General features: G+C 38.7%; 1 protein-coding gene across 8 annotated transcripts in view; it reads left to right on the top strand.

The window, feature by feature from the left end:
* Positions 1-26,721, top strand: part of mast4 (microtubule associated serine/threonine kinase family member 4) — a 105,463-nt gene that overhangs the window by 10,453 nt on the left and 68,289 nt on the right. For 7 of the 8 annotated variants that reach the window (XM_030435047.1, XM_030435045.1, XM_030435044.1 and 4 more), the window contains exons 2-3: positions 13,393-13,546; positions 21,994-22,127. In XM_030435047.1, coding sequence (XP_030290907.1) covers positions 13,393-13,546; positions 21,994-22,127 — 288 coding nt within the window. Of the gene's footprint in view, positions 1-1,627; positions 1,717-13,392; positions 13,547-21,993; positions 22,128-26,721 lie in introns of those variants that run through there. The other variant, XM_030435048.1, reaches the window with a different exon arrangement.

The raw sequence follows: 26,721 nt of genomic DNA, 5'->3' as shown, positions 1-26,721 counted from the left end.
AAGCTATTGTATGGGGCATTTTATTGTGACACATTATAAGACAGAATCTCTTATGTATAAACAATGGTGAAATGATGGCAAGTCTTGCTAACAATGTGTTTTTAAAATGTGCTTTTCGGTCACTATACTATAACATCCAGTGCCATTTAGGATAATGCCAGTATAAGATGACCTGAGAATTGAACAAAAATTGCAGATGGTGGTGTTCTCTCGTAGCGATATAAACATCTATAAAATAAGTATAAAATGCTGAAATGGGTCGACAAATGTAAGTAAAGTATATGTGTGGGAAACAATATGAATTAATATACTTGGGAGTGGAAGGACAAGTTTGCAACATTATCATGCAGGAGCATTTTGAAGCTGTCTCCTTGCTTTCTGGGTATTTTTATTGGTCACTATTTAATTGAACTATTGGTGACCAAATCTACAACCCAAATCACTCTGTCTACAAACTAAACCCCTTCCATCTGTCAACCTCTCTTCTGCACAAGCTTTACATTTTATCTACACAGGCTGTGTAGTGATAGTAGTATGTAGAAGATCAGCAGTTTGAGCGTCACAGGCCTTACACTATGGGCTAAAAGTGAGGATGTTTCATCCTTCGATTTTAACCATTCTTTTTCAAATGTTTCTTGCAATTCCCCATTATTTATATAGAAGTGCAATACTGAATTGCTTGAGTATCCTTTAAGGATTGGATCAGTTTTACCCCGTACCAGGGAATCTCACTGAACATTTTGAAAAGTTTCAGGGTCAGATGTGATCACAGATATTGGCTGCGTTTGCTCATCTTATGCAATGGGTTGCTGTGCCAGATGCAGAAAGAATTCCATTGTTTTATTGATAAAGAAGAGTATTTGAATGTCAGGAAATGCACACTGATCATAAAAATCTTGAGTTTTCCTTGGTAAAATGTTTGAGTTGTGTTTATGATATTTATTCTGCATTCAAATTAAAGTATTTAGTATTTTAAGAACAAGAATGGACAGGTCATTTTAACACCTAAAGCAAACTACTGCGGGTGAGCTGTGGTTGCAGCTAGGTGGAGCAGTGAAAAACAATGATTTAGGTGGCACACAGTGATGCCAAGGCAAATTTTTTTTCATTGGCGAAAAACAATGGGAACTTGGTGATTCGACTAAGATTATTAAGCAATTTCTCAACTTAATCCTTAATTTTAATCAGCCAAGTCAAGCCTTTCTGTCATCTGTCTCAATCTGATATAATCCTTTGGTTTATTCTATGAGCGCCTGTTCCCTGAAGAGAGGGGCAACTCTCACATATTGCATCAGTGCTTACATGTGTATAAATATTTGCTTCTGTTTGACAATGTTTAACTCGCTGTCTGTGCAGCGGTTTTGTTCCTGTGGCGTGCCACTAAATAAGCAGCCATTTATTTAAGCAGGCAGCCAGTCAGGGTGATTAGAGGGATGTCCAGTGTCACTGTATGCTTTGTGGCTAAGAGGATTATCACAATCTGGTTAAGACCCTTTTCACTCCTGCATTGGAGGGAGTCTTTCCAGGATCCATCTTTGCTTTTTGACTCTTCTTTCCTGTCCTTTGTATGCGCGCACGTCTGGGTTTAATCAGCACTGTCTGTGATGACTGTGCGGTCGAGGTGATACAGGAGCTTAAATTTGTTGTTGCTAAAACAAAATGTCTCTCGGTCGGAATTTACCTGTTGGTCACCGCACATCATTGGAGGGACGCAAGGTAAGTCCAACAGTTGTTGACTGGATTAGGAAGAAGGGTTCATTTAAAGTTTCTGTAATGTATTTCATCTCAGCTTAGATTGTATGTAAAGTGATATTGATCTGCTTTTGGGGTTTTATTCTTCCTGAATGAATATACTTAGATATATATCACCATAAATTATGTCATATTTTTAAATTTGGTTTTGCTGTGAGTACATTTTATATCCTAAGTTGGAGTGTGTAAAGGAGACAAAAAGAGAAAATAATTAATGGTTAACTCTTGAAAAAAGAGGCACCAATCCAGACTGAAGAGGTTTCAACCTACTCAATATGAAATATAATTCAGTTCATAACAGATTGTAATGTAGCTTTAACCAGTTATAATCCTTTATTAATGTTTGTCAGCAATGACAATTCCTCTTGTGGGCACGCATGAGTGGAGAATGATTACGATACAGACTGTAACTAAGAATTATTTTCATTGATGATCAATCTGTTGCACTTTAAATTGTGCCTATAATCAGTATTGTTAATGTGCTTTAAATTCTAAATAGTGGGCTTTAAAGTTAAGTGTAGATCTACAGGGTTAGCACTGTGTGTGAATGTTAAAACCTCAAGCTGTAATTAAAATACAGCCTGCAGTGTGGAAGTAGTAAGAAGCTGATGTGCCAAATCAAAAGCACAGCACAGCACCGGCAGTCACAGAGAAACAATCTTCCTTTTCTTTGTGGCCCAAAACAAACATCTTTCAGCTCGAAGTCATAATCAACGCAGTCAAAATGGCTGAAATTGCAATTCATACATACAGTGGAAGTCCAAACACCAATCAGCAAAGAGCAAACACCATTGTATGACCGGATCCATCCGTGAGTGAATCCCCCAGAAATGACCTCCTAAAAAAGAAAGTTTGAGCACAATCATCAGAAAAAAGATTGGCAAGTGTCAAAAACTGAAAGCTAATGAATACTTTAACCTAACCTTACTAAATGCCCAAGACCAGAAACATATATAGCTATACAATACAAGTTAATAGATAAAGATGCAATACATCAAATGTATTTACTGACCTCCAGCAACACATTGTTTCAGTTTCAGGTTACTTTATTTGTACCAGTGGATTTGCTTTGCAGTAGAAGACGAAGCATCCACCGTGGTACACATTTTAAAACAACACTGACAATAGACAAAGACACTACAACATGATAAAATCACTGAGGGCTCCACTGATCAGGACTGAAGAGAGAATTAACAAACAAAACACAAAAATAAACAGCCGCTAGAATAAATAAAGTAAAATTATGTTGAAAAACTACCTTGGTAAACTTGGCTTCTAAAGCATCTGTGGAAATGTTTCTATGACTTATTCATCTATGTCACTGGAACAAAACAAATTTAATACACGTTAACTCTTTCCTTTAAAACATTTTCTTGTTCCAGATGTTGCTGAAATAACTCTCCATAACTTTCTTATTGCAGAATTCCAAAACAGCCGTTCACACGAGTTGCTGATTGCTGTAATCAAAAAGGGTTTGTCTCAGAATCAGACACAGAACAACCCTAGTGGCCATGCAGCCTCATAGCTCTTCAGGGACTGTCTTTGGTCAGTGTATTGCTTGAATTCTTTGTGTATTTTTCATGGTGGAAAAAAACCCAGATGCTCATCTGGATCAGGATGTAATCAGTTGTTCTTGCCAGTACAGTATCAGTACAGCAGATTTCATGGAATGCATACATTAAGTCTCTAAGGCACACTGCTAAATTGCAGGAAAACATGATTTACTTGAAGAAATGATACATGGTTTAATTCTTTACATGCTGAAGATAAGGAATCCTAACATGGTCAATCATATGAAATTGGAGAAGGAAAAAAGTGCTGTATTTTCTTAACGTCAGCTCATGTCAACACAGGAAACTGAATTCCCAGGAGACAGCAGAAGAATTCAAATACGTATTTTATTTAGCTAATAAATGGACGCTGTTTGTGTAAGAGTGTCCATTGGGTGACTGAAATGTGGAGAACCCTATGGAGAGTTTTGATCGTGTGAAGTTGTTTGGATTTGACCTGAGAGACTTTAAAGTGTTCTGTTTTCCTCTCAAGTAAACATTAAGATCCTCGGTTCAGAGAGCAAGGGAAGAGAAATTCAGGCCTGACTGGAATTCGGGGAGAGTTGAAGAAGACAGATGTTGGGTGACAAGGTCGGCCAGAACATAGTTTAGCTTTACTGCAGTTGACCCTGAGAAAACCAGTGATCAACATGTTCCCTATCGTACAGAGATGAAAGCATTGCAAGAAATGACCATCACATTATATAATCACACCATGAGGCTGTTTCAGGGGTCATATACGCTCCTACAGAGGAAATGTCTCTGTATTCACTGTTTACAGGAATCACAGCAACAGTCCCGCTCCTTATACATTTCTTCAACCAGCTGACCATTTGCTAAACAGTGATTGTCCAATCATAGCTTAGCAAACAATTAGGCACGGCAGGCCTTTCTAGCTGTGGATGCACAAACCAAACCCATGTGCATGGAGCAGTAGTAAGAGCATGTAGTGACTTTGGAGGATGATGTTTTTTATTTAGGCCTTCCAAAACCAAAAACACAAGAGCAAAATTGTAAGAAATGTATTAAAAAGTGTGTTTATTTATCTGCCCCTGATGTTGGCTACAATTGTTACAAGGTTCAGCCAACTTACTTACTACCTGGAGAGTATAATGTCCAAGGCCAAGGAGCAAATAATGGGCTAACTACATTAGTTTGTGTCGTATCACTGTGTGGAGGCCAGTCCTGGATGCACCTAAACTGTAGTAGCTCCAATAGTTATTGGATTTGTTGAACTTCACACTCCAGCAAATCCAGCCAAACTCATTACCTGGGTAATCGTTACATTGTCCAAAAACACTGATTAGTCCTCCTAAAAGCCTTTTTTGTTGTAAGAGTGAAAACGTGCTATTTGTTAAAACAAACAAGTGTCTGATCTTGTGCAAACTTGACATTTGACAACAGCTGCTGTCATATGTCTGTGACTTTTAGTTTATCTTCAGAAAAGACCAGTATTGGACACAATGAAATGAGGAAAAATAACAACTTGGGTTGAATTGCCTGGTTGGTTGATGACATTTTACTGTGTTAGATAGCAGAATACCAACGATGATGCAGTGAGATCTATAAGCCCTTGTTTGTTTCTCAATGAAAACCAAGCCTATCTGATAGAGGAGGGGAAATTCTTGAAACTGTTTCTCCATAACAATGCTCGGTTGAGTTTGTGAATTTGTGTGTGTGAAAAGTGTGACTTCATTATTACCTAACATGTTATTCTAGTTGAGAAGGATATGATATAGAAACAATGGCAGGGAGAGCGATGACTGGAAAGAGGTAAGGTGCAATGCTTCTTGATGTATGGGGTCTCTCTTCCTGTTTTACTGTAAACGTGACACTCATTGTGTCTTAGCAACAGCCGAAAGACACTAACAACAATGTGTCCACCCTTGTTAAAGCTTCCTTTCATCCATCTGAGTGAAATGATAAACAGCACTTCCCCACAGATCCTTCAAAGAGAATTAATAACCCAAGGTGTGAATACATTTGCTAATTTTCTCTTTGTACAACTGTTTTAGTTTTTTTTTTATAATGTGGAAATCATGACTCAACTCTCTTCACCCTTTGTAATGCAGAAACATGCTTGTTAAGTGTACCATCAGGTGTTATAGTTATTGCTGACAAAAGAAGCAGGAAAAACACTAAGATATGGTGTTGATGTTCTTGCACTTGTGTTTTCACAGCCAAGCCTAGTGGTCTGGTAGCGTAGACCACATGTGAACACGACAAAGTTTTCCTTGGCTTGGACTATCAGAGTATTTATCACTCGACCTTGGGGACAATGTCCCTGTGTGCTGCCTTGCTTTTTTGGCCCTTTCATCCTCGCATTTGTCCATGGAGGATATATTCAACGCTTCCTGCTGCTCTATCCTTTTGTTTGTCAGCTTGTTTGGGTAGCTGTGTATGTTTGTGTATGTACCGGTGTAGTAAAGCATCTCCTCTCTGTAGCTGAGAGTCTTTCCCATCTCCAGTGTAGTCTGTGTAGTCTTTGTAGTCTTGGCTGGTAACGGTCGACAGTAGGAGTAAAACCCCTGAGTGTTTGTTCTCGGTCTTATCCAGTGTGCTGGAACTGTTCCCTCTGGGCAATGTCGGTGTGGTGACTCTCTGCATTCACTAAGCCCAGTCACCAGGAAGTAATGGTAGCAGTCAACAATTCAGTAAACCGAGATGCATCCAATTTTGTTTGTGTTTTTTTAAGGAGACTTGTTTGTGGTAACCAAAAGAGGTCCCCTAAGCCATACCATGATGTTTTCCTAACCCTGACCAAGGTGTTTTTTTTTGTTTTTTTTTGCCTAAGCTGTTGTAACCAGAGAGAAATGGAAGAAAGTAACCTGACCAAACTTTAAGTTGCAACATAAAGAAACGTGCAGCTTGAATTTATCTTTGGTTAGCTAAATTTATTCTGCGGATTCAGTTGATGTACTCTCAGTAATATTATAATAATATTTATTTTAGAATATAATTTATTTCAGGGTATTCAGAAGAAACATATTATTTTTGCTTTATTGTTTTACCCCTTTTTGTTGTAACAATCTTCTTATCTTGCACTTCTTACATAGTACCCTGGTTTGCTGTACAGTATGGAATTGCTCCTCCACTGAATATCTACTGAGTTAACGTATAACATACATCACTGTGCCAGGGTCTTTGTCTCTGCACCTTTTATCTCTAACTAAGCTGTGTTCAGCCTTGGAAGCTTAAGACAACATAAGACAACGTAAGCCAGCTAGCTATACTGAGAACACTAAGTTAAGAAAACGTAAATAACAAGGCATAGTTTGAAAAAAACACAGTAACAGCGACCAGCAGAACAGAAACATGGCCACCACCAATGCAACAGAGTATCTTGGGTTTTCTTAACTGGGCCAGTTTAATAAGAAAATAACTGATATAAAATGAGCTGTCTCTATACTATAGTGACCAATATGATATTGACCCGTACTTTTTTCATACCTCCTCTTGCACATTATCTGATTCCCTTTTTTCTGTTTCCGGCCTTTTTCCTTTTTCTTATTTCCTTTGATTCTTTAATAATAGTCTTGTATTGCATCATTGCAACATTCTGTGGTTCAGTGACAGCCTGAAGTTATCTTATTAATGTCACTGTAATCAATTTTGCAGCTCCCCTTGGCTTTAACAGAGCTTTATAGTGAGTTTCAGCTGATTGTTTTTCTGTCAGGCTGGACTTTACCAGTTTTTGTTCACACTCACAGGTCTCAGAGTGTTGCTCCTGACCACAGCAGGCAGCTGTTTTGAGAGAAAATGCTCTAAACACCCACTGTATGCAATCTGCTAATCACCAAACTACAGACAGATGACAGAGAAAAGCAGTTGAACATAGTAGAGCATTTTGCAGCTACAAAGACAGATATTTCCCTCACTAGTTGATAAAGAGAGTGAACATTGGACTTTTATTAAAAGGTGCCCAGAAACATGACTCCAAATGCTAATGTTGCCCCGTAACTGTTGGGTGTTTAAATAGGCTACTGTTTGCACACTTTTTTGACATCACCTTTAATAAATCTTAACGTAGGGTGCTAGTGATGAGTAAGATGCAATATCTTTATGCATTTCTTGAGAGACAGGAAATATTAATAGGCGATTGTATAGTTTTAAATGTCAAGCTAAACGGATACTGTGGTTAACATTGTGTTGTAGACCACAGGTGGATCAGGATGCCACAATGTGCAATCTTAAGTACAATCAAAGTTAAAGGGTTCTCTTGTAAACATTAGACTCGGTATTCTCAATAGAAAGGGGGATGAGGAAACGGCAAATAAACAAAAATACAATAACATAGATATAGAGTCTCTCTGTGACACATTTCAATCAGTCTAAGGTTGCCTCATCTCTCGGTAAACACAACTGACTGTGTGTGTTGTGCAGCCGACCTCCTTTGTTTCACTTGTTTGCCGTCTGTTCTTTGCTTTGACAACAAAGCCTTGTTGGTACTGTCCACTGTGTGTGAGGCTCAGGGTGGAAAGGAGGATGGAGGAAGGAGGGGCAGGTCAGGTTTGATCTTGCTCTCAGGAGCTGTGCATGGCTCTCAGCTGCAGTGAGAGAGGAATGGTAGGTGAAAGGGCGCTGGCTGCTGCCAAAACTGCAACGTGCGTGCTACCCGCTGTGTGCACACAGTGAGCGAAATGAAATTGGCTTACTGCTGCGCTCTACATGTAATCAAATAGGCATTTAAAGGGCTGACACCCACTCTTGAAAACCACTGCAGATGTTTTGGACCAGCAGAAATTTGACTTATATCCTCTCATAACCGAACTTGCTGTCAGCTGTCTTATAAGTTGCTTAAATTCAGATAAGCAGGAACAGGAAATATGGGTTTACTGATTACCAGACTGATCATTTTAATTGGCTGATAAGCTCAGCCAACCAAATATCAAATTAAACTCTGGCCAGCTCTGGCAGCCCTCCACAGTTGGCTCAAATTTCTGTTTTTCTTGCACGACCGAGTCAGGAGGATGAAGGCAAAAGGTTCCAAGGATTACAAGGCTGTTGTGTGTCGGGTTTATAATTGTCAGATTGTTCTATATAGATAGGCAATAAGAATATGCCCAATTGTCTCAGCCAGTAGTTTAAAAAAAAAAAAAAAAAACTTTTTCTGTATCACATACTGCTCCTCAGGTAGCCTTGTTTTTAACTTTTTTTAAAATATTGATTAATTGAAATTTTATGTTTGCATAGTTTAGTGAAAAGCAAATGTCAGACTGCAAAATGTTGCACGCCTAAACTTCAGACTTTGACCGAGAGCACAGATGGCATGATAGCTGCTTATCTTACTTCCTTTTATGAGTTGAAAGTCGTCTGACGGTGATAGTTAACACAAGCTTATCTGCCTGTGAAACAGCCAACAAAACATAAACATTACTTCTCCTGGCGTACGTCAGTGCTACAGGTATGCGTATGGCCTCAAATAAAAACACTGCAGATAATGTCTAATGAAATATATGAAGAATTACTTTTAGAAACTGATTCTGTAACTTTAGAGCTACACAACTCCTCGTTGGGTTCCACAGAGTTGAAGCATTCAGGTCATCATAGCATGTCCTGATGCTTCTGGCTCTCAACAATGCGATTTGATGATGCCGTAGTTTACCACTGATTGATTCACAGTGTAACTCTAAGCTGCTTATAAAGGCACTGCTTGGCTGTTATTTGTTTACTTAAATTACATTACATAACAATCCATCCATTCCTTATTTCATTTGGATTCATCTGACTATATTTGCCTTCAAACACCTGGAGAGATTTGCAACAGCTTTTGAGAGTTGAAACTTGTATTTTTTAAGTGTTACTAAGTGGAGATTTACATGTGACTAAATTGATATATGTTCACACCACACAAACCAGTTTCTACATAGATATTACTATATATTTATACAAACAGCCAGTTGAAATTGTTTGGTAGCAAACTGAACCAACTCACAAGACAAGTCATGAAACTGTATAGGTGCGTAGTTGTGACCAAAATGAAGGTGGCGTTCGAAGAATCGTATGGTCCAACCCATGAGTAATGGGTATTCAAGTACTAAGTACTAATATAGGAACAGCAGTCATGAGTTAGAACGTGAATCCATTGACGGGTTTTGTGGCATTTTTGCTTTGAAATTCCTGTTTCCAGCTTGTCAGATGTAAATATTTGAAGTTTTTCTCGGTCCTCTCCACATTACTTTGGATTTTGGAGTAATTGTCTGAAAAAACATTTAATTTAATTTAATTCAGCTTTCATTTTTGATTGGATAGCCCAACAGATATTTCCCAATAACCAGTTTACACATTATTGTTTTAACTTGCTAAATTCTTTTTAATTGTGCAACCCAATTCGATAAATTACTTGTTTGATTATCACACTTTCTGAAAACGTCTGAGAAAGGACACACAACCAATGCAGTAATAGCTTAATATATGACTGGTGCAATACACAATCCTGATATGACTCATACTGTTATTCTTTGGGACAGCATTAAAAGAGGAACTCAGTGTTTGCACAACAGCTCAGCTGCAAGCTTTTGCACAATTTCCTAGTAATGGCATTCCATATAAATACAATACAATGAACTGCATGACTAAATGGAAAATTGCTAATTTTCTATTGTACTGAATATTCACATGTAGGCATACAGTTGTACTTCTGGTTGAAAAATTATGGAGTTGTTTCCTAAAAAGGCAGCTTGTTGAGTTGTTGATTAAATTAACACATAATAATTACTGAAAACTTAATTTTGAAACAAAAGTACAAATAAACATTTGCGTATCTCAGCTCTTGCCCTCATCTTCAACTCTGATTATTGGCTAAATATTAGGTGGTGGGTGCGTGACTCAGTTTGTTTTTAGTACAGTATAGCATGCTAGCTACAAGAAAGGGTGAAATGTGCCCAGACATGTAATTCCTTGTCATAAAATACAGTTTTAACAAATTCAGTTGCAGGGGCCTCTTGTAATGTTGCACAAATTCCTGTATTTAAAGTTACTATTGAGGAAATGACTGGTATTACTTCACTTCCTTCTCACTTTGAACATTTTTCTGGTTGGCCTGTCTTACACTGCTCAGCACAGATGGAAAATTCTCATACTGCCTTCTTTTTTATTGTACTCTCACCACAGAATGAGGTTATATAATAAAATGAATGTCTTCCGCGAACACATACAGTACATTCAGATAGTCTGTTCTACATGACATGTGGCCATGTATATGCCACCTCAGTATAAATAGAGTTGGTGTCTGTGTTTAGACATTGCTGAGAGATATTGCATGCTCCACGAGTCTCCCTGTTCCTTTTTTCATCTCTTCATGTGTGTTCCCCAGTTTCACCACTACTACAGCTCAGACGTTTGAAGAAATGCACAGTGGTATCTCTTCTTGTAGTTAATGGTCTTGTATGTCTAACACAAATAGTGAATAAAACTGATGCGAAGCTGCAGCATATCAGCATCAAGATATATTTTTGTCATAGAATAATTTTCCCCATGACTTTTAAGATCTATAGTTATTATTTATGAGAACTGATGACTGAAGATCAAATTCATTGCATAAAATTCTGCGTTTTTGCAGAAACATTTAGAAAAGCATTACTCTAGTTCTTTTGCAGGAGGATTGCAAAAACTCTTTGTTGTAGAGTGAATAAGTTATCACAGCTGTGTTAGAGGGGCTGCGCCCCGGAACCTTTATAAGTGGGAACCATTGTGTCAGAGGGTTGGTTCCGCCCGACTGGTTAATGTGCGTACCGAGCTGCACAGGTGAAATAAAGAACACAAACAGTATTGAAAGTTGGCGTGTATATTAGTTCTTTTAAAGACAACACTCAGGTCATTACACTCTTAACCAGATTTTATGATATTTTATGGGAAATAAAGGGGTAATTTGCTCAAGCTGTATTTAGCATAACATATGCACATGTAGAACACATTTTACAGAAGCAGAAGCAAAACTCTTTTAACAGAACTGACATAAGTAGTTCTAGCAGTAGTTGAGTTGAACTCATTTAATTGGACTTCTTTTAACTACATCATGCTATATAAATCCAATTAATTTGAAGAGACCTGGCATTTTAGTGACATTTACCTCAGATGAATTCTAACAACCTTGACTTACAATTTCTGTTTTGAAATTGAGTTTCCAAAATTCCTGCACTTTGCTTTCTTTTTACGTACTGTTTGTACTCATTCTGTGCTATATCACTCTTGCTCTACATTTCTGCCCTCATTGAGAGGTCAGGTCACCCTGCAAAGAATTGGTCTTAGCTGGCCTTAATAGTCCTGGGGTCATGAATCATCCCATAGAGAAGCAGAGGGTATTTCCTTCCACAGAATGCTCTAACCCTTGTGTATCCTTGTATTCTCAGGGAGGGCCCCTTCCTCACCACCGGGCATTGTTATGTGGTCAGAGATTCTTGCTAGGTCATTATCTCCTGAAAATAGTCTGGGGCAGCCAGTTGTGCTGTGTAATGTCTATCTAACCATCCATATTCCTCGATGTAGACAGTTGTATACTCACTTTTCTTAGGATTGTACGAACATGTGATTTTTTTGACTGCTCTCTCTGTATCTATTATGATATTCTGAGTACTGTCATGAAAGTTTGGGATACTGGCCCGTTGATAAGGCAGTCCTGATTCTCATTCAAAAGCCAAAACAGACCTGGGTGCACTATATCTGGTACGGTCTATTGGATTAAGAAACTGATTAATAAACTGGATTTTGTTCTCAGCTACGAGCCAAACATTTGGAGAAACAACCTGGAAATCCCCCATCTAGATCATTTGAGTCCTCCCTTGAGGTTTCTACATCTGCAGCTTTAGTTCTCACAGTTCTGTACATCATATCCCCTTCATGAAAAGCCCTTGCGTATTTGTACTTGCTGAGATTTTTTACTTTGGAGCTGAACTACTTTTCTTACGGTTTCAAATTACATCAGTGTCGTGTTTTTTAGATCTAGTTTTTGATGAAGGATTTTATTCATTGGACGGCTTGATCATAATTTATCAGACAAAACAAGCTGAGCTAACGTCAGTGGCAGCTCTGCTATGCTTTATTCAGTGTTCTTGCTTGTTTTTGGATGACAGAGTTTGTTTATTTTGTAGAAGAGGAGCCAAGCCCTCTGTTATAATTTGGTTCCTGGTAAAAACCTTGTGAAAGAATAACAGTAAAGGAATCCTGATTTAAAAACAATCAAAGTGCTTAGAAACAGGCTGAGCTAGCTAATGTTAGTGGCAGCCCCTCCTGACATCCTGTTTCTGCCAAAGAGCATTGGAGATTAACTTGAAACTGTGTTTTTAATTATTGGGTCCATTTATTAATTTCTTTACTTAAAATAGAAAACAAAGTACAGCCAAAATAATGTGTGATCGACAACTGTAGTGCACATGGTTGAGCAGCAGCAGAGAGACGGTAAATGTCATCTGTTGCACAGATTAGATTAAGCTCTGACAGCTCTGGAGTAGGACTACTTCAAAGACAAAATAAGACCTTTCTTAAACCAAATAACATGGCTGACTGAGAATCTAAATCAAACCACTAGACTTTCTTCTCTCCATCAGAAAATGTAAGAATCTAATCAGGGCCGTGCTGCCAGGCATGGTTTAGTTGTTTCCACTTGATTTTGTGCCACACCGCAGGGTATAGTTGTTTACATTGATAACTTGGAAGTGTGTTAGTCATGAAAAACAGAAAAAAATACCTGAAGCCCTTTCCACCTTTAGACTAAGTCCATATCTTGTTGATTAGACTTGGTTTATGTAAATATAGCATGGTTAATGAAGCTGCATCGACCCATTGAAAAACAGAGTCCATGCAGGAACCACTCTTCTCACCTCTAGACTTGTCATTTTTAGGAAACCAGCCCCCTTTGTGTTTGCCTTTCATGCGATTACTGACATGAGATCCATTTGGATTTCCAGAAAACGTGTGTCATTTCCTCACTGTAAAAACATTGTCTGTCTGAGAAGGTGGAAAATATGCAGAGAAAGCAGCTCCTTTAGCATTTACTGTATGTACTGAACACTGTAGGTATTTATCCACTACTTGCTACTACTTAGTCACTACCTATCTTTTTTAACCAATTGTTTTCTGTCTTTTCCTCTAGCTGGACAACATCCTCTACCCTCCCTCCACATCCCTCAGGAAGTCCAGTAACCCCGATTTGACTCATGGATTAAGCCCTGCTCTCAAATTTAGACGACATCTCTCTGATGATGGAAAACACGTTCGAAGAAGGAGTCTGGGGGGCGGTCTCACAGGTAATTAATGTGCGGTCTTCCTTTTTTAGGTTCTCACAAGTATTTATGATGTTTGAGACCACCAGTTTATGTCATGCATGGAAAACCGGCACCGTATTTGTGTGTTTTCCTTTGGGGTTTGGAGAGTTCTTACTATAACAGCTGCCTTCTTCATGATTTATGTGTTCTTAATTTACCATGCAGTGGTAAATCATAGTCTCCAGACACAAGACTAAGATATCATAATATATAGAAGAGGAGCTTCAGTGTTCTTTATATGGTTTTAATTGGGCAGTTTGATCAGATTAAAGCGTCATACACATTTACTGTGTAATCTCACTGTGGGTAACCATACATAATACAGTAACAATTAACCAAAGACATAAGTCCCTCATCAGATCACACTCTCCCCTCTTGAAATAGCTACAAGATTTATTTGCAGTTCTTGACGGCTGAGGTAGAAAAATGGTTTATGTTAATCCGTATCACATTAATGGCCACAAACAAATGACCATTTGTCACTTCAACAATACAGGAATGCTCCTTAATGTTCAAAGTTTCTTTATTAGTACCCAAGGGTAAATTTGTTGTGCAGAAAGGAAATGTAGAATTTCACAGCTGAAAACCTCACAATGATGGACAAAAAGCATCAAAGAAGACAAACGCCTATGCAGATCACGACCAAGTGCTTCTACTCTCGCCCACTCATTCCAAAGTTTAAAGTGTCATACAAGCGTGAAGTGAATCTTCTTGATCGAGCTTTGTTTAGTAAGGCATTGGCTGCAGGTAGGAAAGCATTACCCTGCATAAATTATTTACCAATGGTAAATGTGTACTCCTTTAACGCCAGTATGTTGGATTCAGGAAGATCTATTCACAAAAACTGAATATAGTAATCATTAATATAATTTAGTAATCACAAAAGTTATATTCAGAAGGAGTATCATGGTGTTTGAGGATTAAATAGTTCTCAAGGACATATTGTGAAGTAAAAACTCTTACAATTCAAATGTATGACTGATTTCAGTTGCAGCAAGTAGAGATAAACAAACACACCATCTGTCACTTAAGCTGGTTCTGAGAAGAGGAATTCTCAAGGAGTGCAACAATGACAGTGTCACACTTGGCCAGACACCATTCATAAGTGCATCAGAGAGAAGTTTGATAGGATTACATCATCATCTTCCAACAGCAGGGATGTGACCCAAATATCACCAAACTCAATTACCTCAAGAACTGTAAAGCATCAAGGTATCAATTGAAGATTAGATTTTTGCCATCTGACATTTTTCTATTTACTCAAAGGCCTTGAAAACATATTTTCCTAATCCGCTTCTCTCTGCGAAAGATGGCATACTTACAGGAACAGTGTTTTCTGCCAAACAGTTGGAACAGTTTTGATTAATTCACTGGAGAGATTTCTCATCTTCTCATGCTGTTTGTTTGGTGCTCCTCTCACCGATTTGAAGGAGGCGAGAAACAGTTTTCAAATGATGATGTCATCTATTTCAGAGCACCAGGATCTAGCAACATTTGAATTGAGGGTTGTGAGGATTTTAAAAAAAAAAGGGAAAGAAATGCTACTTACTACACACCTGTAAGACCTGACCCCAAGTATTATTGGCTTTTCACTGTTGTCCATGCAATAATGGCTGAATAATGGAACATGTTTGAAAGGTAGTCAAAAATGTTTCTAGATTATTATAGTCAAGAGGAAGAATACATGAGGTAACAAGCTCATTACCTTGTTGGTTTTATTGTCAGTCAAACTACATTTTGGGTGTGCTCCTATATTTAAAAACACTGTGTTCTTGTTATAGGGAATGTAAAGCCAGCAGAGAGTGATCCCATTGGAACTGTGAAATTCATTGTGAGAGGATCTTATGATTTAAATTTGTAGGCTGGTAGCAAATCCTGCAGCGAAGACTTGGAGAATACAAACTACCAGAGCAGGTTTTACATTTTTTTTGCGTCCAAGTTGCACCCAGTTTGTATCCAGTTTCCAGTAACAAGGGATCTCTAACAGCTGGACAAATTAGGAAAGAGAAGAGCCTTGCTGATTTGAAAATAAAACAGTGAAGTGTATCGTTTCATTCTGCCTGCAGATAGAGGAGTGGGTGTGATCACATGAGCACAGATGCATTCCTCTCTCTGGACATTGACAGATATACACCTCCTCTACTGTGACTGCAGCTTTGTTTGCTTCCATACAGAAAACTGTAAGACCTCAGACTGATTAAACAGCTTATTTTTCCTTGTGAGTTATATCTGGAAAATGTTCACCCCCTGATTAAAATGTCGACCTTTTCACATTCAATGGGCAATCGTGTTATCAGGCACTGCTTTGAATGAGTGCACTACCCTTTACAAATTAGGGCGTTTTCACACCTATAGTTCGTTTGCTCTGGTCCGAATCAGGGACCAACTTGTTACAATGTTGCATATTACATCGAGTTTGGTTTGTGTTCACACAGCAGCATTTACGAGTGGACTAAAATGTGTGATGCGCGAGGAAACTGCTCTCTAATTGGTCTAAATTTCGAAAACGAGGCAGCAGTTCAGCTGAATTTAGCACAAGCAGACAGGAAGTCAAGCACTGAAACAACAACAATATGACATCCCGTTACTTTTCAAAATAAAACACTCCGTGTTTACACCAGCACACAAATCTCAAAAAAGAGACAAACACAAGCTCTTCTGCTGATCCTTCGGTCGGGAACACTTCGTGTTGTTGTTTTTATGACACAGACCTATAACTGCGGTCGCGAGTGATCAAGTGATTATCGCGGAAACTCCTCGGCCTCGAGACGCCAGCTGTCTACTGTACTGCGCCGTGTCCGACTCAAAACGCAACCGGCGGTTACCGGATGGCGGATGGCAGAGCAAAACACCTGATCGGCACGTAGCCAGTGGAAATTTGGGGTTAAGCACTGATGCTTCTTGCAATTGGGTCGGATCGAGTTGGATCATGTTCTCACCACAAACGAACTGTACCAGATTTTGTTTGGAACCGGACCAAGACCACCTCTTCCACAAGGTCTCGGTCCGGTTGTTTTGGTCCGCACCCGAGTGCGATTGATGTGTTCACACCTTCCAAAACGAACTGCACCAAGGGGGTAAACGCTCCAGGGTTCGATTCAACCGAACTAAACAAGGCAGGTGTGAAAATGCCCTTAGTCTACATAAAAAGAAAACGGATAAACAAATCTGATTGTGCTGTTGAAGTCTTTGTTTTTCATTAGAAATTGGGTTTTATACCTGGTATTGATTTCAACATAATAACTTCATTTGTTGTTACAGTGCAGCTAGTTTGTTCTTGCAGAGTACCTGAAGTCACAGAATGTGTTTTGAATGCTTTGGACTTGCTTTGGTTTTTTGAATAACCAGCAATAATTCATTATCAAAAGATCTTGATTTAAAGCATACTTGTAAATTCACTCATGCACCGATAAAGTAAGAGACAACCCCGCCTTCACAAATGTTGTGGTTGTGCTTTTACTTTGAAAGGATTCATATCTTGAAGTAAGTGAAAAAACAAGTACAATCAAATATTCATGTTTTAATAGAGAAAACTTGACTTTAAATATATACAAGAAGCTTGTGTTTTTATTCCTCCAGAAATAAGGACTGTTTTTTCTCTTTGACGGTATGATAATGTGACAAAATGTGTTTTTACTGGTTCCCACTCGTCAGTTAGTTGAACTTGTTACACCTTTGAGTCTGACAGGATGAGCGAGTCTAAATCACCTAGGTCGAAATACTTTTATATCAAATATCCATTTTGAATGAAACTCAGTAGAATGGTGACAGTGCGTGTAGAGATTTTTGATGTATTCCTTTTATCTTCCCATCATGATTCTTGCAGCAGAGTTGTGTCTGAAAAAGGGGCATCTGCACAAGGTTTGGCAAGGAGTGTCCTTCCTGATACCTGTGTCGAATGTAAAAAGATAAAAACTGACCCATTTATAAAGTGTTGATTAGTGCCTGAAGAGACATTTCCTTTTTGCCGGGATGTGATGTGCTCTAGTGAGGAAAGCATTTGCCGGTAAGGAAGGAAGGACCTCAATTTTCCCTCCTTATCCTGTTTGGCCTCTCTTCTCCTTGATTTTAGACAGTGATCACAGTGCAGCTATGAGGTTAACTCCAGCCTTATAATTTTGTCAGCAGTCGAAAAGAAAATGGCAGTCTGTTTTTAGGGTTTTTAATTTTTTTTATCTGTAAGATATCATTGTGTATTATTTTGTTATGTGTGTCATCTGCAGGGGAGTGAGAAAGAAGACACGATTTGTGGCTAAAATAATCAAGGGCAGTTCTAACTAGAGCAAAAAGTTGGAAAAGGATCGCAGGTCAATGCTATTTTTAACCTTGTATGCAGAATGTTAGCATGCAGTATGAAGATGGATCTATTGCTGAGGCCTGAAACCACTTGATTGCGGTACAAGAAAGACTTTCTTTATCATTCTAAAACAATAAAAGTAGACATTATACACACTGAGGGGGATTTTCTATTTTGTTTTGTGTGAAGTCTGCAAACTGTCAGTGAGCATTCTGAAAGGTCAGGATGAAACATTTAGAGATCTGAAACAACAGTTCAAAAGTACAGTACAGTATTTTGTAGTGAATGGGATAGAAACTAGGGATTCTTTTTTTTCTTGTTCTCGCAAGTGTTTGTGCACAACTCAGAACTAGGGCTGCACAAAAAATTGTTAAAAAATCGCGATCTCGATTCACACATACACGTGATCAAATTTCTACACACAGCGATTCTGAAGCATTTTATATCTCGAGCTGAATCACAAACAAATGCTCCTATTTTCCTCCCGGATTATTTTTTTAAGCGCCCCCAAATGCAGCACTGCCGCTGCCTCCTCCCTCAACCTTTGGTAAAGCGTCTTTACAACACGTAATTCAGTGGAGGAAGCCTGCCTGCAGTTGAGTGTTTGGAAGGAGTGAGTGAGAAACCGTTTTCACACGGGGCAGCAAGCCGTCAATCTGCCCGTCCTTTTGGCGGCTAGATCGCGGTTTTAGACAGGGGGCGGCAAGTTGGGGGTCTGTTTTGGTCCGCCGATTTGCCGCCTCGGAGGGTACACTTATTTCCGCCTCGCCTGCTAGATGAGCAACTGGACAGCCGCTGAAATCCGGGAGATGTTAGCGTCTCCTGGATCTCTAGCTGTATGGTTGTGTTAGCTTGTTGTTGTAGCGACAAGCTAGGAACGGTCGCTACTTTCAAATTAAAAGCCCCCCGCTAAGAACCCAGTTCTAAACTCCAATGGGGTGCAATGTAAAGCTCTTATTTTGAAGACAAATTCGTCGTCAACTGTTCACAGCCCAACTTCGAGCTTCACTTCACGTCACATGTTTACGCCTTCCTCTGAGGTGGCTTTTGGAAAAGGAGGAGTATTATGCCTCCGTTTTAGAAAGCCGATCACAGCAGCTATCACATATCACCTAGCCAAAGATACGGCCCCTGTACAACATGAGGTATTAAAGGATGCCCTAATTTTTTTTTTTTACTTTTGTAAAAAGCATTTCTCATCCAATGATAGAACTTGGTACAAAACAAAAAAAACATTGATTTGGCAGAGGCATAGTAGTATGCCTCTGCCATTCTACAATGTTTTTTTTGGTTTTGTTCAAGTTCATCAGTGCAATAAACATTTTGTGAAAAAAAATCGTGCCAGAGAATCGTGATCTCAATTCTAAGCAAAGAAATCGTGATTCACATTTTTTCCAGAATCGTGCAGCCCTACTCAGAACAGTAACAGATTGAATTGAATAGATCAGCATCAATGATATTTGTCATTGTCAGACCCATGTCCAAAATCAGTACCATGATCAAACACCTTTTGCATACAGTAATTCATTTGATGTATTGGTATTTAAAATGAGCAAATGTTTATACTTTTGCCCTGTAATATGTTTCAAGTGTCATTTATGATTTGGTTGGTGACAGGCTTTGAGAAATATGTTTTTCACTACATTCGCAACCGATAGAGCATAATATCTACAGTGTGTGGCCACAGAAGATGTTTGATAAAGTCAAACTACTGCAGCTTGAAGTTGTTTATTTTATTTCATGCCTGCACTTGCATGCCTCTGAAACAGAAACGTGTTTGAGATCAGTCATTTTCCTGCAGCTATTAGCAGGACAGTGAATATATAAACCTGCCTCCTCCAGTTTAGAAAAGCTTAACACATGTGATGAAGAGACATACCCGCTTTAGGCCATATGAACTTGAGATACCCCCTTTATATTTTGAGGACAGCCTACTTATCTCCCCTTCCTTTTTTGTGCCAAGGTTGTTAATTCTCTCCTGTCTCCTCGAGTGTTTACTTGAACAGGAAATGGAAATATACACATGTGAATGAAGGATGACAACACCTCTATGAATTAATTTTGCCTGGCGTACAATAAGATATTCCTTTAGAGTAGCTGAGGCTGCTTGTGTTATGTTTTAATCTCTGTCTTGCTTTATGTACTGTGTTTGTAGGATTAAAGTGTTCAGATGGAAGTGGATGTGTGATGGAAAGAAGCAGTTAGTGCCATCTAGCTGCCAGCAGTGGCAGCTGAAAGTGGAGATTGTTTATTCAGTTTAACAAAGATTACTCTTCCACAGACCTCCTGATGTTATCAAAACTTGCAGGTGGATCCGTTTACACACCTTCATCAGACTTCATAGCGTGTTGGTGCTTATGTAATGTTGGGATTGTCAGTGATCTCTTAATGGGCTTTGGTTTAACCCTTTGACATCCTGCCTGGCTGCACTGGGTCAGGGGCTTCAGCTTTATACTGCTAACAGGAGCAGACAGTGAGGGTAATCTTATGTTACTGTTGTGTCATCTGACCTGTGCTCTCTCCCAGTTTACTGCCTCTCATTATGGATCAGGGTTAGTAGTGTGACAAAGCTTGTTCACAACTGCACAGTGGTAAAAACAGTACTTTTTGAGTTAAAGCACTTATAGTTCAATGCAAAAACAAATGTAAGGGAAAGTGTTGCTTTCAAAATCCTAAGTGAAAATACTCATGAGGAAAAAAGGCCTCTGATATGACTGTGTATCACATTATTAAGTTGTAAATACTGATGCATCAGTGTGTAAACATCATAATACATTGACTTAACATTGCTGCTGTAGCTGCTAGAGGTGGAGTTACATTGAAATACTAAATAAACAGCCAGTTTATTTTACAAAAAAGTTACAAAGACATAAAAACAAGTGCAATTATACATAAATAATAACTAAAACTAGAATTGATACAATAAATAAAACAAGTAAGGTATGCATTACAAAAACACATTAAAAGCTCCACCAATGCCCAACAGTCCCCTTTGTCCAACTCAAAATGAACTCACTCATAGATGCCAGCCACCCAAACATGCCAGGAGGAATTAATGCAAATCTCACAGTGTTAAAGGAAGTGAGAAAAAAATACTGGATCTGCAACAAAGGTTAATGGGATCTATTCCTCCAAAGTTTCTTTGAAATCTGTCCTTTTATGAAAAAGGTTTTGTGTTATCCAAATATAACCTTCTTGGCTGAGCTTATAAATAAAACGTAAGAATAAACAATTCAGGCAAAAGCAATTTTGAACAAATGTGTTTTTAAGAGGGATTTCAAAGAACAAGCAGAGCTTCGTGTGCTATACTCCGGCAGGTCGTTCCCGCTCATCGTGGGGCTCTGTCTCCCTTGGGTTATATGGTTGGCCTATGTATTACTGACAGACCTCTGTCGGAAGAAGTCAGGCTGCATTCAGGCTTGTTAGTGGTCAGTAAGTCAGATATGTAATCAGGAGCCGAACAAAGGTGTGCTTTAATAGCAATGGTTAAACGTTTTAATTTCGTTCTAAAACGTACAGGTAACTTATGTTAAGATGCTAAAATATGCCTCCTGTGGACTCTTTAACTGGGGTTTGTGAGTTGTCTTGCTGCCATATCAGTAACCAAGTAACAGTAAGCTAAGTGGAATGAAAAGCAAGTATGACAGTGTCCAGATACTTGGTGGATAAAAAAGTTCCCATTTTCAAAGTATTACAAAATTGCACAAAGCAGTATCATCACATATATCACCTAGGTTCTCTATTCTGTTGCATCAAAACGCAGCATACAAATCTAAGTGAGAAGAAAAGAGCTCTCTGGAAAGGTCTTGACATTTGATAATAGCTTCTGAGTTTAGCTGAAGAAAGTTTTGAGGGAGACAGTTTTTAGCTATTGTGAGACAAGATGACACTTTTACCAATGTGTTGTATTGTCGGAATCAAAAGAGGGAGAAAAAAAGGAAAACAAGTTCTTCCGCATGAAATTGTTGTCTTTGTTCATTGTGAGGTAATGGTTTAATTTCAAACAATGTTTTAAGGTTAAAAATCATGTCAAATTATCCATGTGAGAAGTTTAAGGGGGGGTGTCAATCTCTGGAAAAACTGCCATAACCGTGAAACGTGAACTAAACCTCATCCTGTTGTTGCTCTGCAGGAAAGTACCTTCTGCTGCCCACCAACCCCCAGCAGACACAGACAGCATGGCAGCCGTCATCTGAGATCTCCAACCTGGTCCGTATGTGTTCCATGAACCTAGGAAAGTCAGACCCCTCCCTCAACACTAGCCTGGTGAGTACCACAATATTCTGTGTTTTCATCTAGGCAGAACAGGAGCATTACCTCGTTGTATGAACAGAGTTTTGGTGAAAAAGAAAATTGGGAATGTTTCATAAAGATGAGATTTGTATAATAATATAAAAGAAACTACAAATACATAATATTCAACAGTCCACAAAACAGAAATTCAAACATCAATCTGAAATAAGACCTAAGATTCCTTTTACTGTTGCATTTCCTTATACAAGTACAAGAGAGCAAAATCTTTGGGTTTCAACATGTGCAAACATGGCAATAGAAACAGTATAAGATATGAAAAGGAATGAGCAATTCAGAAGGCAGCCCTGAGAGGCTCCCGTGTTCAGGGTCAGAAGGACGGAGGTGTTGGAGCTCATCCTCTCCACCTGGTGTCAACCTGACAGGCATGATAAGTAAATATACTTATGACTGTTTGCTCTCAAGATATCTACGTACATATATGTATATTCAAAATGTATGTAGATATCGCTCTCCACCAAACGCAAACTGACCAATCCTTCTTAAAATACACTGTATTTTTACAGACACACAATGTAAAGTTCTGCAAATTCTTATAAAGATGTTTATATTTGACTACTTATTGGTATCTTTTAAGTTTAATTAACAACATTGATCATGCTCCAGCATTTTCAGCCATCATCACTGATACTCTCTTATCTGTTCCTATAATAAACAGTGAACAAAGATCACACACACCCATCATTTGTTTTTACCTACATACTGTTATGTGGCTGACGTCTGGCTTAATGAATGACTTGTTTGTTTGTTAATGGCTCTTGTTAGTCACTGCTGCAGTTTTATATAGCACTTTTCTGCTTTGTTTTGGAAAACACAATTACGTTTATTTCCATGGATACAAAACATGACAAGCCGCACAACATCAGTGTTTACATTCATCAAGGATAACTGAATATATTTAGCAAGGCAACCTTTTAGGGGTGTTTCGTGACACATGCTTCAGAAAAAAACTAATAAAACAGACTAAAACCACAGGTCCAAGAGGTCCAAGTGCATCCCTGTAGTTTGAACTGATGAAGTCATGCAGAGAGGTGACCTTCAGCTCTGTCCTTTCAGATGACACTGACAGATACCCTGCTACTGATCGTATCTCACTCCTGAGACAACGAGATCACGATATCAGAGGCTAATCCAATGCTGTTAAGCTATGAGTCATCCCCAGTGTGTGCTCGGTATCAGTCAGAGAAAAGGTTAATGTAATAAAATGCATCTGTATGTACATAAATACATGTGTTTGCGCTCGTGTGTGGATGCTTTCAGCGTAACTCTGACAGAATATTTCGGTAACTGACAATCGCACCATTAGTGATCTGAGTGGGTTGACCCAGAATGGACCTGTAACCTGAACTAGAGGAGGTCTAGCTGTCTCTCAGATGACATAATGGTGACCCTGTTTATGCTTATGTAATACCACTAATAAAACAGTGTCATCATGGCGACTGATTTGAGAATGTATTTACGGCATTGACGTTACATCGCTTGAAATACACAAACCTAAAGACAGAAAGCATCTCAGGTGATTTGAGTGTTTTCATCTTTTATATGTGAACTGATTCTGTACACTGGGGGGCGCTAGTGCATTTTTTAGTGTTAAGAAGTACATTTCATGTATCCTTCTGCTTGTAAAAGGCACAAATTACTCCCTTTGGTTATTGTGTCCTGCAGAGTGAATGAAAACATGATTTCCTGGAACTAATTGTCCTCCCGGGGATAAGTCCTTCAGCCGATGTGTGTGGATGCAATTTAAGTTTTACTACTTGATGACCTGAAAGAGTCTTTTACATCTTTGACTTTGCCAGTTTTTTAGGATGTTTGTGTTTTAGAGGGATGCTCCACTGATCCCCATCGGCATTTCTGTTGCTCACCTACCATCACTGGAGGATTAAAGCATGGAGTCAGCTTCACAGCAGCGCTCCATGAGCTCGTTGGGATCGAATATCTTGCTCAAGGACACTTCAGCAGGAGAAATGAAGGGTCTCCAGCCAAATGCAATTCCTTCACCTACCCAGGAATACATAAATAAACTCTGTCTAGACAGCTAAGCATAGATCTACTAAAATGTTTCCTGTTGGCTAATATTGAACATAAGGAGACATGTGTGCACTTGGTGTCCTCTGAGCCCTGAGTCAGTTAATGGAGTTAAAGAAAGGCAGAGAGCTGTAAGGTCATGGAGACCTGGTAGCCTGGAACAATTTTTTTCATCAGACTTCATTCAGTAAATGGGACCACAGATAGATGGTTTAATTTGGGTTGTTTTTCAGAGGAAGGGCACTGGGGTGCAGTGTGAAGCCCCAGAGCATTATGTTCCCCCATCCTCTTCATGCCATGCTGCAGCCCTCCACCTCCAAAAATGACTTTTCATGGAAAATGGAAAAACAAATTAGATTGATAGCAGTTAGTGCATCCACTGCCTTGTGAGATAATTAATTTAGTATTTAGGAACAACTTCACTGATCACAGACTTTCATAATGGCCAGTGTTGGGCAAGTTTCTTCCAAAATGTAATCTATTACATATTATTAGTTACTTTAATTTCAAAGTAAGACAATAATTTACAATATTACCGTTATTGTAGAATAATGCGTTAATGAGTAAACTACTTTTGTGCCACTTTCACCAAAATAACCACAGATGTATGACTAGGTGTAATTAAATGAAAGAGTAATCTTGTGTCATAGCAGGTAGTTGCAGCACAGAAGCTAAAGTTCAAAGTTTAGTGTTCATTACATATCCAGTAGTGGGCAATATTGTTCAGCCTAATGAAGGCTCTCTTCTGGAATGCAGGTGTGACCCATTATGCACTAACATGCAGAGGTTACCACTGTGTGGTTAAAATTGCTCGTTTGCACGACGATGGTGTGAAATGGAACAATTAATTAGACTATTATTTTTGTCCCTTTATCTGATAAACTAAAGCTAGCGGTAGAATACCAATTTCAAAAACATGACTCCGTTTGCAGTCATTTTAGCATTTCACCAACATGATCAGGATTTTTTTTTTTCTTCTGCTGTGGTAGTTTTGATAAATTCATTTTAAAAGCCATCAATAAACACGTAATTTTGGATGGTCACATGTTACTGGACATGGTAACTGTTATAATTTAACTGAAATCCTATCATAAACATGTTATATCACTCTGTTATAGCTCAAAGTTATTTTACCATAAAGCGTATACTTTTGTTAACCCTAACACTGATGATGCCATTGAAAGTCATTTGCTCACAATTGTAGAAAGTACTCTTAATGCTGTGGTTTCATTGGATAAATTACCCAACCGAGTTCTTCACAAAGAAATCCAAAGTCCAGCAGCATTAAACAACTTAAACAAATTGGGAACAGGGGAAGGTCTAATGGCCAATAAAAAATTATTAATGCATGTAAATTGCTACACATTGTGACACATAAGTGTTACTTAAAATGATTAATTGATTGATGCTTTTACAGTTTAGACCAATAATACAATAATATGAGGCCAGTCAGATGAGTTTCCTCAGGGAACAGGACTAGTTGAAATAAACTGCTAACGCTGGGGCTTTTTCCTACCAATAGTTTTTATTCTATACAGTTTCCCTGCTTTAAAATCTACCCTGCAGTCATTTGAGTGCATACAGTATGCGGTCTGATGTATTAGTGAATCATCCTTATGTTTCTGCAGGATGCATCTCAAACATTGTCTCATCCTTATTCTTATTCTTAACGCTGTTTGCATGCCCCCGATGACTCAGTGGTTGGCACTGTGAGAGAATTAGATGCCGGTGACCGCTGCTCAGATATTGTCCTGTGTAGACACAAGCTGAATGGCTGATGTGTAGCTGCATCTTAACGGTATCTTTTGGAATCGGCTGCACTGACACCGCAGGGCTTCTTCATACAGCGGCTGTATTATCCCGCCTTCAGAACAAGCTTAGAAAAGATGGTGAATTGGTTGACCTTGAGAGAGGAGCGAGAGAGCCAAACTCCTCGTCTTCTAGACTCTGAATGGAAGGTGCTGTTTTTCTTTGGTTTCCTCTGAGATTTTTAATACTCAGTAGAAAATGTTGGTAATTGTGAGTCCTGTTGTCTATCTTCTGCAGGGACTATTACAAAATATTAATGAGGTCCAGACAACATCTTTAATGTAGCAGTGGATATTCTTGCTGGTTACACAGGCAGAGTAGTTGTTGTCACAATGATGGTTGTTTGACTGGTAAGTCCCTGGCCTTACTGACAATGAATGAATGGAGGACTGCCAGCGCGCACACTTTGTTGCTGCATCTAGTGTGCCGAGCATGAGATTGTTTTCAATCAAGCCACAGCCACATTTGGCAGACATATCCACATCTGAAGATATATAATTGGCTATTTAAATTGGTTACTATTCATTCAGTTTGAAATGGGCAGATTTGAAATGTGGGTGGGTTAAGTTCAAGCTGTATTACTGGTTTATTTTACGAGAAATACTAAAGAAGGCAATATTTTTAAAAGATTCATTTTGAGAGCTTCCAGGAGAATGAGTTTAATTTGAGATTTTGTTCTACATTATCAAACCGGGGATGATTCACTTATATT

Source organism: Sparus aurata, chromosome 12, assembly GCF_900880675.1.
Source record: "Sparus aurata chromosome 12, fSpaAur1.1, whole genome shotgun sequence".
Classification (NCBI taxonomy): Eukaryota; Metazoa; Chordata; class Actinopteri; order Spariformes; family Sparidae; genus Sparus; species Sparus aurata.
This window is presented reverse-complemented; position numbering and strand designations above follow the sequence as displayed.